Source organism: Balaenoptera borealis, assembly GCF_965194805.1.
Source record: "Balaenoptera borealis genome assembly, chromosome: 11".
In the NCBI taxonomy this organism is placed as follows: Eukaryota; Metazoa; Chordata; class Mammalia; order Artiodactyla; family Balaenopteridae; genus Balaenoptera; species Balaenoptera borealis.
This window is the reverse complement of record NC_138868.1, coordinates 94550000-94565567: the sequence shown is the minus strand read 5'-3', so window position 1 is coordinate 94565567 and position 15568 is coordinate 94550000. Positions and strand designations below refer to the sequence as shown.

Genomic DNA, 15568 nt, shown 5'->3' with positions numbered 1-15568 from the left:
TCTAGGAGCCATGCTGCCAGAGGTGGCCCCAGAAGGTAGGGGACCAGACCTGGAAGCCCAACAGGCTTCCCTGGAAGGAGTGGGTGGGGGAAATACCCTCTGCATCTCCCCTGATCTTCCAATCCCAGAGGGCCCCTCCCTGTCTGCCTCTACTCCTCTTCCCCCCTCCTCCCTCCCTCCCTCTTATGCCCCTAGGACCCCCAGAGCTGGAGGGGGCCTCAGAGAACAGAGAACCAGGCTCAGGAGCCCAGCAGGCTTCCCAGGGCCCTAGTGGGGGGGGCGGGAAATGCCCACTGCACCTTCCCTGATCTTCTGGTCCTGGAGGGTTACCCCCCACCATCTGCCTCTCTTCCTCTTCCCCCCTCCTCCCTCCCTCCCATGCCCCGACCCACGAGGCCGGAGGGGGCCCCGGAGAATGAAGGACCAGGCCGGGACCCAGTAGGCCCCCAGGCCGAGTGGGCAGGGGAAACACCTGCCACACCTACCCTGATCCTCTGATCCTGAAGGGGCCCGCCTGGTCCACCTCTCCTCTTCTCCCCCCACCTCCCTCCTACACCCCTAGGACCAACATGGCCCAGAGGGGGCCATGGAGGGCAGGGGATCCAGCCCAGGAGCCCAACAGGTTTCCCGGGCCGAGTGAGTGGGAGAAACACCTGCCCTGCCTCCCCTGATCCTCTGAGCCCCTAAGGGTCCCTCCAGGAGTGGGAACCCCTCCCCGCTCCCAGCCACCCCTCAGGGACACCAGTCCTGTCCGGCCTCCACTTCTCCTCCCCCCTCACCCCCCCCAACATCCTACCCAGTTGCTCGGGGGTTCCTCCCATCTCCTTGGGCACCAAGGTCCCCTACCAGTGTCCAGCAGGCACCCTAGTTGTAGGGAGACTCAAACTCCGTGTCTTCCCACACTGCCATCTTGACTCCACCCCCCAATACCAGACTATCTTAATTGCAATTGTTTTTTAATAAATTGTTATCTGGTAGGATAGGCCCTTTATTTTAAGCTTCTTCTACAGGTTTGGTTTCCTACTTTTGGATTGTTGCTCTTCCATATAATAATTAGTCATCGTATAGAGGTCTGATGGAATTTGGAGGAGAATTGCAATCCACATGATATTAAACTTTCTTATTCATAAACATGACATACCATTTCATTTGTTCAGGTCTTCTTTTATGTCCTTCAGTGTTTTACAATGTTGCCCATAAAAATGTTTTATATCCTGTTTTAATTTTAGATGTTACTGCAAATAGAATTTTTTACTATTATATTTTTAATTGGTCATTATTACTGCTTAGAATACAATTGATTTTATATGTTGATTAGTTTCCTAGGGCTGCCATAACAAAGTACAATAAACTGTGTGGCTGAAACCACATAAATTTATTCTTTCACACTTTGGGAGGCTAGAATCTGAAATCAAGGTGTCAGTAAGATGACACTCCTTCTGAAGGCTCTAGGGAAGAATCCTTGCTCACCTGCCTCAGCTTCTAGTACCCCAGGCATTTCTTGGCTTCTGGCAACAGACTCCAATCTCTGCCTCCATCTCCACATGGCCTCTTTCGCTCTGTGTCCTCTTTTCTTTTTACAAGGACAGCAGTCATTGAACTTCGGGCCTAACCTAAATTGAGAATGATTCCATCTTGAGATCCTTAACTAATTACATCTGCAAAGACCCTATTTCTAAATAAGGTCACAATCTGAGATTCCAGGTGGACATGAATTTTGGGTGGACACTATTCAACTCACTTACAATCTTATATCAAACAACTTGACCAAATTTTCTTATTATTTCTAATAGTTTGTGGATTATCATAACTTTTATGTCATCGTCAAACGACAGTTTTCTCATTTTCTGTCTCTTCTGTCATTTTTTTTTGTTCCCCCTTAGGTCTTCTTACTTTTGCTACAACTCCAGGAAAATATTGAACAAAAGTTGTAATGACAAGCAACTTTAATTTGTTCCTAACTTGAGTATGAATTCTTCTAAAATTTCACAGGTAAGTGTAATGTAATATTTGATGTAGGGCTTTAATAAATATCCTATATTATACTAATCAAGTTTCCTTCAATTCCTAGTTTGCTAAGAGGTTGTTTTTACATTGTTGTGTTTTCAAATTATGAATGAGTGTTGCATTTTATTGTCTTTTTTTTCAGCATCAATTGAAATTATCACATTTCTTTTATCTAAGTGTTAATGTAGTTGTCAGGGAGGAAAAATTGTTCCTCTATCCTCCTACGTTCAGCAGCTGGAGTCCTATATATTTTGTCTTTTTCCTCTCTTGATCAGATTTACTAGAAAGTTGCTCATTTTTAGTTTTGTTCTAAGAATTGGCTTTTTATTCTGTTGATCATTTCTATTGTTTCTTTGTTTTATCTCTTATTAGTATCTGCTCCTACATTTGTGATTTCCTTACTTTAACTTTCTTCAGGTTTACTATGCTGTTCTTTTTCTATTCTTGACTTGGACATCTAGCTCATTTAGTGTTAATTCTTACTGCTATTTAATAGCTGCATTTACAGTTATATATTTCCCCCTCAGTACGACTTGGTGGCTTTCCACAACATTTGACATAAAGTACTTTCATTGCTATTCACTGTCAAATATTTTATGATTTCATTGTGCTTTACATATAAATGATGAATTTAAAAGTTGTTGAGATTTCCCTTGTGACTCAATATTTTTGATTTTCACACGTACTTGAAAATAATGTAGTGTCTCTGTTTGTTTCCTTGGTTTTTACCCTACCTTTCTGGGATTCTTATTAAATATGGATATTGACATTTTTATTTCTTTGCTCCATATCTTTTAACTTGTCTTTCACATTCTTTCAACTCCTTCTTGATGATTTCTGGAGAGTTCTTCAACCTGATCTTCCAGGTTACTAATTTTATTTTTGTATACATTGTCCTCTTGCACTCTACTATTATTTTTTTTTTTTTCCTTAAAGCTGCTAGTTGAGCAGGGCTTTTTTTTTTTTAATATTTCATGAACATCATTTATTCATTGATTGATTGATTGATGGCTGTGTTGGGTCTTCGTTTCTGTGCGAGGGCTTTCTCTAGTTGCGGCGAGCGGGGGCCACTCTTCTTTGCGGTGCGCGGGCCTCTCACTATCGCGGCCTCTCTTGTTGCGGAGCACAGGCTCCAGACGTGCAGGCTCAGTAATTGTGGCTCACGGGCCCAGTTGCTCCGCGGCATGTGGGATCTTCCCAGATCAGGGCTCGAACCCATGTCCCCTGCATTGGCAGGCAGATTCTCAACCACTGCGCCACCAGGGAAGCCCGCACTCTACTGTTATTTATTTTCGTTATTATATATTGTAGACCGAGACTCTTCCACTAGTTCTTCTTTATGACTGCTCATTTGTGCTTTACAGTCAGGCAATTGGTACCTCTTCTCTCTCTCGAATGATATTTATTATGCTTAATTCTAATTCTTGCTCTATGTGGCCCATTACTGTTCTCCTTTTTTATATAGTGACTGTGCTCTTCAGATGTCTCATTATTTTTTCCTGTGAGGTCACATTTCCCTGGAATTATTGGCTATCAATGGTAATGTCTTCCTAGGAAAACAGGCCAAATTCCAAGCCTTAGCTTGTGCCATTGGTAGTGAATTTGCAGGGGTTCTTAAAAGGATTCTTTAGTACTAAGAGCCTGTTTTGATCTGTCCTCAACAATTTTCCATTCTGTTACTCACACACCCAACCCTAAGTGACTTTTCTGTACCTCCACCCAAGTACGGTTTTCCTAAGAGCTGTCATCCTCTTATGATCTTAGTCATCTAAACCAGAGGTTCTCAACCAAAGGAAGTATTTGGAAATGTGTGAGGGAAATTTGGGGGTTGCTCTATTGACACTGGGTTACTACAGGCATTTAGGGCAAGGGGCTGGGGTACTAAACATGCATTATTATAACGCATAGAAAAATCCCACACAATGAAGGACTGTCCCAAACAGAATGACAGTAGTGCCCCCAGTAGTGATGGGGCGGAAGTTAAAGTTTAGGACTAGCTCATTCGTTTGCACAGGAAGGTTTCTCCTCTGTACTCTCAGGGTCCCGTAGTGGTGCCTGATGCTACTACACTGCCCCCAGTCAGGTGCTCGGAGAGATGCTATTTCTCTGCCCTACAGTAGCAAGGTGGCAATCATTGTTCTAACCAGGGTATTATAAGGAGATTAAAAGGACTCAGAATGCTCGCCTCAATCTTTATCCTGCCCATGGCTTCCAGCTGTTTCCTGCCCTGGGTTGGCTTCCTCTCCCCAAACCCTCACCTCCATCAGGCACAACAGAACCCAGTTATCTTGGACTTCCTAGGGATATCTCACAGTTTTTATTAATATCTCAAATACATCACCTCCTCTCACTTCCATGGCATCTCCAGGGCTGGATCAAGTGAGGGAATCAACACCCTCTATTAGTATCCCATCCTGCTACCTCACAGGAACACTGATTATTAACGATATATGAAGAAAAAGTACATGGAAAACTAATTTTGAAAAACGAGAGCAACAAAAGGAGATTCACCCCAGCAGATAATAAGATATTGTATCTCTATATTTGTATAAAGCCATGTTTTTTAAAAAAGCAAAATGAAACCCAAAAGAATAACATTTACAGAAAAATAGACCAAACAGGATTATAAAGCCCAGAAACATACCAGGTATAGATGGCAACATGAAATGATAGAAGTGGCAGCACCAATCTGTGTGAACATGATAGACTATTTGGTAAGGCATTTAGTAGATGATTTGGGGGAAAATGAACCATTTCATAGAGAAATATATTATTTTCTCCACTTGAGAAAGCTTTTAAACTCTTTCTCTTGAAATAATTTTATAATTACAGAAAAGTTTCAAAAATAGTACAGAGAGCTCTCATATACCCTTCAGCCAGCTTCTCTCAATGATAACATCTTGTGTAACCATTGTGCAATGTTCAAACTCAAGAAATTAACATTGGTAGATTAGTAGCTAAACTACAGACTTTGTATGAATTTCACCAGTGTTTCCACGAATGTCCTTTCTCTGTTCTAGAACCCAATCTAAGGCAGCCACATTGCATTCAGTCATCGTGTCTCCTAAGTGTCTTCCAATCTCTGAAAGCTGCTTAATTTGGCATTATTTTTCGTGATCACTACACTTTTGAATAGTATTGTCAGTTTGTCAATTGTCCCTCAATTTTGTCCTATCTAATATTTTCTCATAATTAGATTGGGGTCATGCATTTTTCTCAAGAATATCACAGAAGTGGTGTGCCCTTCTCGGTACAACATCATGAAAGGAGATACATCTTATTACTGCTGATATTAACCTTGACCATTTGTGTAAGCCGGTGTCTGCTGATTTTCTCCCTAAAGTTACTATTTTTCACTTTGAAATTAATAAATGTATTGGTGGAAAGATATTCTTGTTTCTCCTCAAACTTTCACCCAGTGGTTTTAGGATTCATCAGCAGATCTTGACTATTCCAACTATTCCTGCAGTGTTCTAATGCAGAGAAATGATGTACCTTGACAATGTATCTGTTTATATTAGGAAATGGAATACTTTTCATTCTGAACTGTCTGTATTTAAGTTGCTCCACTTCATTCATGTTTTTCATAATAAAAAAGGGGCATACACTTGCTTTACAATCATTTAACTAAAAGCGTCTTGAGTAGTATAAGCGTTCCAGTCAACCCTGAAGGCCAAGACTTCTTGCAGAATTTTAAAATAAGTTCCTCTTCATTCCACCTTGGAGGTAAAGTCCCAGTCGGGCAAACCTGTTACTCAATGTTTGGTCGGAAACTGACTAGGTGGCCAGATGTCCATATTCTCTTGTTCAAGCTGTGCAAATCCATCCAAGTTGTTCAGGAAACCAGTCACATCACTGCCTGAACAAGCACATTCATTTACTTATCCACAAAAATCCCTGGACACGTGCTGCTAGGATCACTAAAATATCAAAGTCAAGGGCATTTGAAAAAGATGCTCACAGTTTTCTTGTGTGTCACTTTTTCATCTTCCTGGAAAACATGTTGTTTCCTGCTGCCAGTGAATAAAAATCTAATAACTTGTTTTTGCAATATGTGTACTAGCTGGTTTCATGTAATTTGGACAGTGTCTCACATTTTAGAATTGAATACTGTCTGAGAATTTGGAGGGTGAGATAAAAGTCTTCCTCCCAGCCCCCCAACATACGCCAGTGCCTCACAGAGATGGAAAGCACTGCTGAGGACCTAACTGAAAGAGCCTTCAGGACATGATTCAGCCCTGGTAGTGAGCTGGGAACAACCCCAGCAGCTGGCACAGGTTTTCGTTGTGCCCCACCAGTAGTGCCTTTCTGCCTCTGCTTCTCCTACTTGTGCTGTGAACATCTAACTAAGTTCTACTCTCTGTCTTCTCTGCTTTGTGGGTCCTGCTGCCTTGTGTCTTCTGCTATCTCATGCCTGCTGGCAGTACCTTGGAGTGGATAAAAATGCAGCTCTGGAGATCTGGCTTCATGGCCTGCCTCTTCCAGGTGCTGATTCTGTGAACTTAGTTAATGTTTAAACATCCTGTACCGCACTGTCCTCATCTGAAAATGGTGATGACCTCATAGTGTAGTTCTGAGGGTTAAGTGGGTTAGTGCATGAAAAGCACTAGAACAGTGCCTGGTAAGTCCTCGAATAAATGTTAGCTGTTGCTATTTGATCCGTGAGTCTCTCCCGTCTACACCCACCGACCTCTTCCTTCTCCACATGTATGTGTCTCTTTCAAACTCCAGCAAATAGGAGATCTGAATGTACGCAGTCACCATTGAAAGGGAGCATCCATATTTGGCAGGCATCTCATCCCAAGTTTGAAACAGGTGCTCATCTCTGTTATAGGTGGCCAGGTAACAATGACTTAGGCATAATGAAGCAGATTTAAATCACTGTTTCACCACCTTTTTCAAAGAGAGCTCTGGGCACGGCAGTCCCTCTGAACTTCATACACTTTCGCACAATACCTGAAAACGGCACAGAGGCCATGGTGATCTGTTACTAGTAAACCTGGGGCCATGGTGAGTTATCTACTCATGTGTCTGCCTCAGCATTGACCTTTCCCCCCACCCCCACCCCCATCAACATGGCTGAGCTGCACAGCCTATGCCCTTCTTCATTACATTAGTGACATAGAGTCCTATGCCAAGTTCTCACTGCTGGAACCTTGAGACTTCTTGCTATTGCATCTTCTTTCATCCTTCCTCTCCTTGTACTCAGATCCCATGGACACAAGACTTCCCACCATTCAGTGCAGCCTCCTTGGCAATGGGGTGCATCTTGTTTGATTCCTGAGGTCACGGCAGCCACTTCCCTAACTTGTGGTTGAGTCCCCACTGTGTGTTTCCTGGTTATCTACTCTTCACTGTGCCCGTTTTGCTTGGGCTCCTTTAGACCCCTGCCAAGGTAAGACTACCCTTACCCTATTCACATCCCCAAAGAATTGATGCTCTCCTGGGTTATATTTTATTGTGTGAACTCATGGCTCTATGTTCCTACTTCTGACTGAGCTCTCATGTTCAGACTACTCATTTAGATCCATAAATGTAAGGGAAAGGAAACTGCTCAAAGATGATGAGGAAACCACATACTAACTGCAAAGAGCCCGTATATCGTGCTCACACCAGGCTTTTGAGCAAACTGAAAGAAAACGTGGTTAAAAAAAAAGAAAGAAAAAGAAAAAAAGAGCCTTTTCTTTTAAGTATATTGAACAATAAATATATGAACCACAGGATCTACCTGAACTTGGTTCTACCATATGTATTGGAGTCACGCTGAGTAGTGAAAAGTGCTCTGAATCAGAGGTCAAAGTGGCAGGAATCCTGGTCTCAGCTCTGTTTCAAAGCTCACTGGATGACCTGGACAAATCATTTAAACTCTCCTCTGTGCTCCCAGTTCCTCAAGTCAAGCATTTCTATTAAACCAACCTCAGGTTAACATTAAATATCAAGATTGATATGACTAAAGCAGAATTAAAATCCATAAATCCATGTGTCTCAGAGTAGGCTGTGAACTTGGGTGGTTGCTGGCACCGGTCTCCTACGGAGCAGCCAAACCAGACCTACTGCAAATATTTATCTCTTGTTAGAGACTCCCTAGAGAGGAAGTGAGCAACTTGGACCAGTCATATAAGGTTAAAACAGCTTTTTCAACAGTCATTATGTAAAGACATAAGAAAGTATTGTTAAGGCCAGTTCCATAGAGCATGATCAAGGATGTTGGGACCATTATCAAAATCCTAAAGATCCTTGTGAAATAGGTCTTGATTTCTTGCTTATGCATATGACTGAAAGGATTGGTGTAGATGTTTAAAGATGTTTAACTTCCTGTGTGAGGCAGCACTAATGAAACTGTGGAAGGATCCACAGTGTAATCAGCTACTGCTTCCTCTGGGCGCTGGTGCATTTGTCCTGGGCACATGCTCTTTCTGGCACCATTTCTACCGGTTCAAGAATACAAATCCCAGATGGATTCAAACCCATGACTGTAAGCGGTCACTCTCTTGGTCTCAGAGTGAATCAATATCATTGTCTTGCCTACATTGTATTTGAGGTTCTTTTTTTTTTTCTTTTTTTTTTTAATTTTACTTATTTATTTATGGCTGTGTTGGGTCTTTGTTTCTGTGCGAGGGCTTTCTCCGGTTGCGGCAAGTGGGGGCCACTCTTCATCACGGTGCACGGGCCTCTCACTATCGCGGCCTCTCTTGTTGCGGAGCACAGGCTCCAGACGCGCAGGCTCAGCAATTGTGGCTCACGGGCCCAGTTGCTCCGCAGCACGTGGGATCCTTCCAGACCAGGGCTCGAACCCGTGTCCCCTGCATTGGCAGGCAGATTCTCAACCACTGCGCCACCAGGGAAGCCCGGTTCTTTCTTAATTCAGCAAATTTTACTGAGTACCTACTCTGTACTAGATAATACGCACTTGAATCTGGCAACTGGGTCTTGATGAGGCTCAGACAGAGATTAAGTGGTTCAGCTTCCCACGGATGACTATTCATTCAAACTTCCAGATTCATTCACACTTTTTCTTGTCAGGTATTTATTGTACACTTACTGAAATTAACTAATAAAGTCTAAGAACATTAAAATTATCTCATCTAACCATACTGAGAATTTCATTTCTCCTCCCCACCTCTGCATGAACTGAGAACTGCAGCTGTGATCCAGGTGCCTCCTTAAGGTGGAGCTGGCAAGCCTGACACTCACCTTACCTGAAACAAGCAGAGGGTTCTGGATCTAAGCTCAAAGCATGCAGACTGCAATTTACACCTGTGATATGTCTTGGCACAGAGGAGAGGTACCCCCGTAATACACCGGTGGCTTCAGAACAAAGCCTTACCACCCAGCTCACCATTGTTCCTGTGTATGGAATTAAGCAAAGTCTTTAAACTAAAGGTATGAAAATATTTGCAAAATTGGGGAGGTCAGGGAAAGGAGTAACATTTATTCTTGGGTGCAGAAACTTTTAATGTCTATGTATAAACTGGGGATCTAGGGTAGGAGGTGCTTCTAGTGGAGAGAAAATTTTGAGATGAGAAAATTTTAGAAGGGCAGTGTTTAAGCCATCTGATTTTAAAAGACAACTTGAAATTCCAGGGCAAAGACAGCAATGAAGATGTAACCATAGAAAACGTTGATAAAGCCTAAAACATTTTTTAAAGAAAGAGAGAAATCTGAATTTTAAAACAAATCTTTTCAAGCTTGAGGGGTGCTAGAAAGGCTGGTAAGACAAGAAAGGGGAACCTATTAACAGATTAGTAAAAAGGAAGCTGGAAAAATCAAGTTACATTAAAAGGGCCCCAGAATAATGTGATAATCAGAGTCAGTATTTATTGGGATGCTTTGTGTCTGCTCTTCGTGTTTAAGGGAAGAGAATAGGAAAGCTGTTAGATGACACATAGCCTGGAAACTTCCCCTAAGCATGAGCAACCCTGCATCCATCAGGCCCTTAGTTGCTCAATTTCTTAGAGTCCATGGTGGGCTCCGTTCTCAGAAGAGCGCTCTCTTGAAGGTACAAGCTAATAAAGGCAGCTGGGAGACAGCAAGAGCAGCGTGAAGACCAAGTTTCAATTCTGGGAGTAACTCATAGAGATTCTGCTGATTCTCCTGGAGAATCAGGAGGCATAAACTTTTCAAGTATTTCTGCATTTCTTTTCTGGTTTTGTGTGTTTGTGCCTGTTTTTGTATTGTCTCTTTTAGGATCCCAATCATGACAATGAGAATAGCAAATCATAAGTCACGGTTGGTATTGTTGTTTATATTAGCCTCCTGGATCACTTTTACAGTTTTCCAGAATTCCACAAAGGTAGGAACTGCTTTCTTTATGTGTTTTACAAAAGTACATTCTTACTTGACACTTCATCTGTTCTAGGAAAGTCCAAACAAACAGACCTACAGATTGTAGTAGGGGAGTTTCAACAGCTTACACACCTCTAAGAGCCAAGGTACTTGATAATAATCATGCGATATGGGAGAGGATAATATTGTGTGTGTGTGTGTGTGTGTGTGTACACACATTCTTCTTTTGTCACTTATATCTGCATTGCAACAGTCTTCTCCAATGTTTAGCTTGTCTTTACACCTTCTCTAAGGAACCTCTGAACAACAAAATATTTTCATGTTTATGTAGTAAAATTTATGTTAATACTGTTACTGTTAATACTATTAATACTTTTTACTGTTAATACTTTTTACTGTTAATACTTCTTGAGTACTAATAAACCCTTCCCTATGCCAACATCAAATTATTTACCTAAATATTCTACTTAAAGTTTTAAAGGTTGCTTTAGACATTTAGCCCTGTAATGTACTTGGATTTTTTTTTGCTGATTTTTCTTTTATTTCCATATGGATAACCACTTTTTCAGCTCTTCTTATTTTGTAATCCTTCCTTTCCAAGCTGATCTATCATGTCATTTTTGTTGTATATCAAAACCTCTAATAAATACAGGTCCCTCTGTGGGCTCTTCGTTCTACTCCATTGATCAATTTGTCTTCCCTGTATCAATACCACATGGCTATAATTAACAGAGCTTCATAATTAGTTTTGAAAACTTTTTTAGTTTTCAGCCAGTCTTAGCTCTTCACTCTCTCTTATATATTTTAGAATCAGACTGTCAAATTTAGTGAAAAATTCTACTTAAATTATAAGTGCATGACATTAGCCATATAGATCAAACTGAGAAAACTGATATGTTTATAATATTATTTTGCTGTTTATCAACATGTAATCTCTCTCCGTCTATACAGGTCTTCTTCAAGATCTTTCAATAAATTTTATAATTTTTGCATTCAGGTCTTATACATCTTTTGTTAGATTGATACCATGGTACTTCATAATTTTTTTGTTGCTATTGTGAATAGTGTTCTTTTAAATACATTTTCTAATTGCTCACTGCTGGTGTAAAGGAATCCAACTGACTTTTGCATAAGGAACAGTAGGATTTTACTTTCCAAGATCTTGAAAGAATCATTAGTTCACAGATCCAATATTGTCTAGATCTCTCTGAGGACAGAAAGTATACTTGTTCTCAACTTTTGTTTTGATTTTTCTATTAATTCTGTTCCCTTGGGTGTCTCCTCTTTGTTGAACTTGATACCTCTCTCTCATGAGTTACCTTTTTTTTTTTTTGGCCACACCACGTGGCTTGCAGGATTTTAGTTCCCCAACCAGGGATCCAACCCGTGCCCCCTGCAGTGGAAGCATGACGTATTAACCACTGGACCACCAGGGAAGTCCCTCTCATGAGTTACCTTTCATGAACATTTTTTGCTAATTCTTGGTTGTGTACATTCTTACACCTGAGATTCTGTGGTGGCCAGTCTGGAGTGCTGTTACCTGTTTGCTCCAGCATGTTTGTGGCAGAGATGCAAAAAGTGTTGCAGGGCAACAAATGCTCCCCATTTTTCTAAAGTGTTGCCAGGTACACTGGGTTCTACCCACCTCTCCAGCTTAAATATCTGTAGTTTTTACTCTCACCAGAGTACAGAAGTCCCTGTTTCTAGCTGCCTGGCCCAGGCACGGGTGGGAACTAAGGCGTCAACCTGCTTGGTTTGTCCTCCTGTGAGCCTCCCCTTCACCCCCTGTTACTCCATTTATCACCCTCCTCCATGTTGGTAATGTCCCTGCAGTGACTTCCTTCTTTTGCCAAAGCCTCATCTACATGCGTTGGAGCCATGGTTTCCTTCTTTGATCTAATCTCATCTGCATTTCATTCTTCAGGAGACTGCTTATAACTTCTGGTCCATATAAGGTATCTCTTCCTATTTCCCAGAATAATTAGAAAATTTTAAGTTCTTTTCTGCCGTTTATACAATTTTATGGTGGGAAATCGAGGCTATAACATGTGCTTACTCCTCCACCTTGAATCAGAATTTTCCTGTTATTTTTCTACTAAAAAAAAATTGTGCAGAGAATATTATTCTACCATACTGAAAATCACTTATAATTTTCATGTGAAGTTGTAGCAGTTTAAAAACATCTGATAATGTACTGTATGGTTAAAAGATGTTACTATGATAATGTTCAGATCCTCTAGGTACTTACTCTTTTTTTTTTTTAACATCTTTATTGGAGTATAATTGCTTTACGATGTTGTGTTAGTTTCTGCTGTATAACACAGTGAATCAGCTATATGTATACATATATCCCCATATCCCTTCCTTCTTTCGCCTCCCTCCCCCCCTCTCTATCTCACCCTGCTGATCTCCCAGTGCTATGCAGCTGCTTCCCACTAGCTAACTATTTTACATTTGGTACTTACTCATTTTTTAACTTAGTTCCTGCAGCAACTACTGAGAGAGATTTTTTAATTTCTGATTGTGGATTTTTCTATTTCTCCCTTTAGTTCTGTCCGTTTTTGTTTCACATATAAATACATGGATATGTAGGCACGTACACATTTACGGTTGCTATGTTTTCAGACCAATTGACCCTGTTATCACTAAGAAATGTCCATCTTTATGTCTGGTGATACTCTTTGTCTTAAAATCTACTTTAACATTAATGTTAGCTTTTTTATGCTTGCATGGTATATTGTTTTCCATCCATTCACTTTCAACCTATAGGTATCTTTATACTTAAACTACATTCCTTGTAGATAGCAAATAGTCGGGTCTTGCTGTTTTATCTCTGCCTTTTAAAAAAAATTTAACACTTCATTTATTAGATATCATTCTAGTAAAACTTTTTTTCTAGAATGTATTACTAATCACATAGGTGAAAATATAACAGCTTCACCTTTTTATAAATGAATTATCTCAAATATTGAAACATTGATCACAAATTCATTTAATAAAAATTCTTCCAAAATTTGGTAAAACCATAAATTTTAATGCCAAACTATAACTTTTAATATCAAAATATTTTAAATATTTCAAAATATTAAAATATACATAAATGAATGCATTGACTATAGAACATTATTTTATTTATACATACTGTCTTTTAAAAATCTTCACACCCTAACTATTCCAAAACAGTATTTTTTTTCTTTTGAGTTTGATTACAGTACTTTAATCCCAGGAAGAGTATTATCTCTGCCTTTTAATGAAGTGTTTAGTCTACTTACTTTTAATGGAATTATTAATATGGGTGGATTTAGGTCCACCATTTTGCTATTTGTTTTCTGTTCACCCATTCTGGTTTTTATTCCTCTGTTCCCCATTTCCTGCCTTATTTTGGGTTAAGTTTTCTTTAGTATTTCCTTTCAGTTTCTCTATTATTTTTATAGCTCTAAGTTGTCTTTCTAAAGTGGTTTCTCTAGAGATTACAATACACATTCTTAACTTTTAGAGTTAATATTGTGCTACTTCATGTAATCTGTAATAACCTTTCAACCATTTATTTCCATTTATTCCCCCCCATTCTTTATGCTATAGTTGTCATATTATTACAAAATTGTAGTTCTTAAATAATTATATGCACTTTAAAGAAACTAGGAGATAAACACACAGTATTTTATATTAATACACATATTTATCATTTCTGGTGCTTTTCATTCCTTCCTGAAGATCTATGTGTCTTTTTGGTGTAATTTCACTTCAGCTTGAAGAACTTTAGTTAGCAGTTGTGTTTTTTTTTTCTTTTTGATCCCGCCACTGGCATGTGGGATCTTAGTTCCCCTACCAGGGATCGAACCTGTGCCCCCTGCAGTGGAAGTGTGGAGTCTTAACCACTAGACTGCTGGAGAAGTCCCAGCACTTTTTAAAATGCAAGTCCAGTGTTGTCCCTTCTTCCAAGTTTCAACTCTCCTCCAGTGTCTGTCTGTTTGCGGTCACTCTCCAGTGCTTTTAAAAGAGAAGATTTGGGGGTAGGGGTGTACAGTTTATCACTGTTCTCTACAGGAGAATTAGTCCAATTTGGAGATATTACTGTGATTCACTGAGTTCTCAGAAATAGAGTTATTGGTAAATGCAGTGAACATTGTTAAAGGTCTTAGTACATGCTATAGAACTGTTTTCCAGACATCTGGTGCCATTCACACCTAAACCAACAGTGAAAGAGAATTTTAGTCTTACTGCATGTTTGCAACACTGGGTAGCTCATTTTTAAAGATACTTGCCTGGGATTAAAACCTGACTCTGTTGCTGACTAGCTATACAAGCTTGGCTAAGTCCCTTAACTTCGCTGTGAACCAGTTTCATCATCTGAAAATTGGGTCATAAAAATAAATACCCCATATATTACTGTGAAGATTAATGGGCTAACATATGAAAAACATTGAGCATTGTACCTGGCACATACTAAATGTTTGCTATTACTGTCTATTATTTGATAAATTAAAATGTTTTTATTTTTTAAAATCTTCACATGTCAAATAATAAAACAGTAACAATGTTAATCATAGTAACTTAGTCCAGTACAAGCTACTCTGCCTTTATTGGAAATTTGGAGATATTACTATGAAAGATTTATACCAAAAAGTGTTCTTTACAGAATCATAAGTAATAGAGAAAAGCTGAATGCAATAAATATCTAAAAAGATAGGAATAGGTGAAATATTCCATAGGCTGGAATATTATGTGGGCCTTTGACATAAGGTGGAAAGTTTTTAATTACACTTTTTTTTTAAATCAAAATTCATTGGTAAATATTCAGTTTGTTCACAATCATGTGAAATTGTTATACAGCGTATGAGATAAAATCACCCAAATGGTAACAGTAGTTATCAATGGTTGGTGTGATTGTGACTGACTTTTATTTCCTATAGAGTTGTGGCATTCTCTCGTTTTTAAAAATAAATCAGCGTTATTTTATGATTAGAAAATAAATATTTTATAAGCCTATGCTTCTTATGTGCTGTTAGTTAAAGCAATCTGAAAATTACTAATAGATATCACAGACTCTTTAATCAAAGTGTAAAAAGTGAAATAGAAAAAAATAGATAATTGTATATTACATAAAATTTCCATGCTTCTTAAACATTTTCTTAAGGATTTATTTAAATGACTGAATTCTAGTTTTAAGATAAAAAATAATAGAACAATAAACATTTGTTCTCTGCTATGCAGTTAAAAAGCATTTTCTCATTTGGTCTCCACAACTGCCCAGTGAAAGTACATTTTATGATCA

At 39.5% G+C, this 15568-nt stretch overlaps 2 protein-coding genes across 2 annotated transcripts in view; one reads left to right on the top strand and one right to left on the bottom strand.

The window, feature by feature from the left end:
* NXPE2 (neurexophilin and PC-esterase domain family member 2) overlaps window positions 1–15568 on the bottom strand; it is a 94700-nt gene that overhangs the window by 72594 nt on the left and 6538 nt on the right.
* The window catches only part of LOC309604812 (NXPE family member 4-like), a 371441-nt gene continuing 356701 nt past the window's right edge, over window positions 829–15568 (top strand). Inside the window, 2 exon segments of the mRNA XM_082339791.1 lie at window positions 829–2900; window positions 3271–10300. Coding sequence (XP_082195917.1) covers window positions 10205–10300 — 96 coding nt within the window. The 5' untranslated portion in view covers window positions 829–2900; window positions 3271–10204.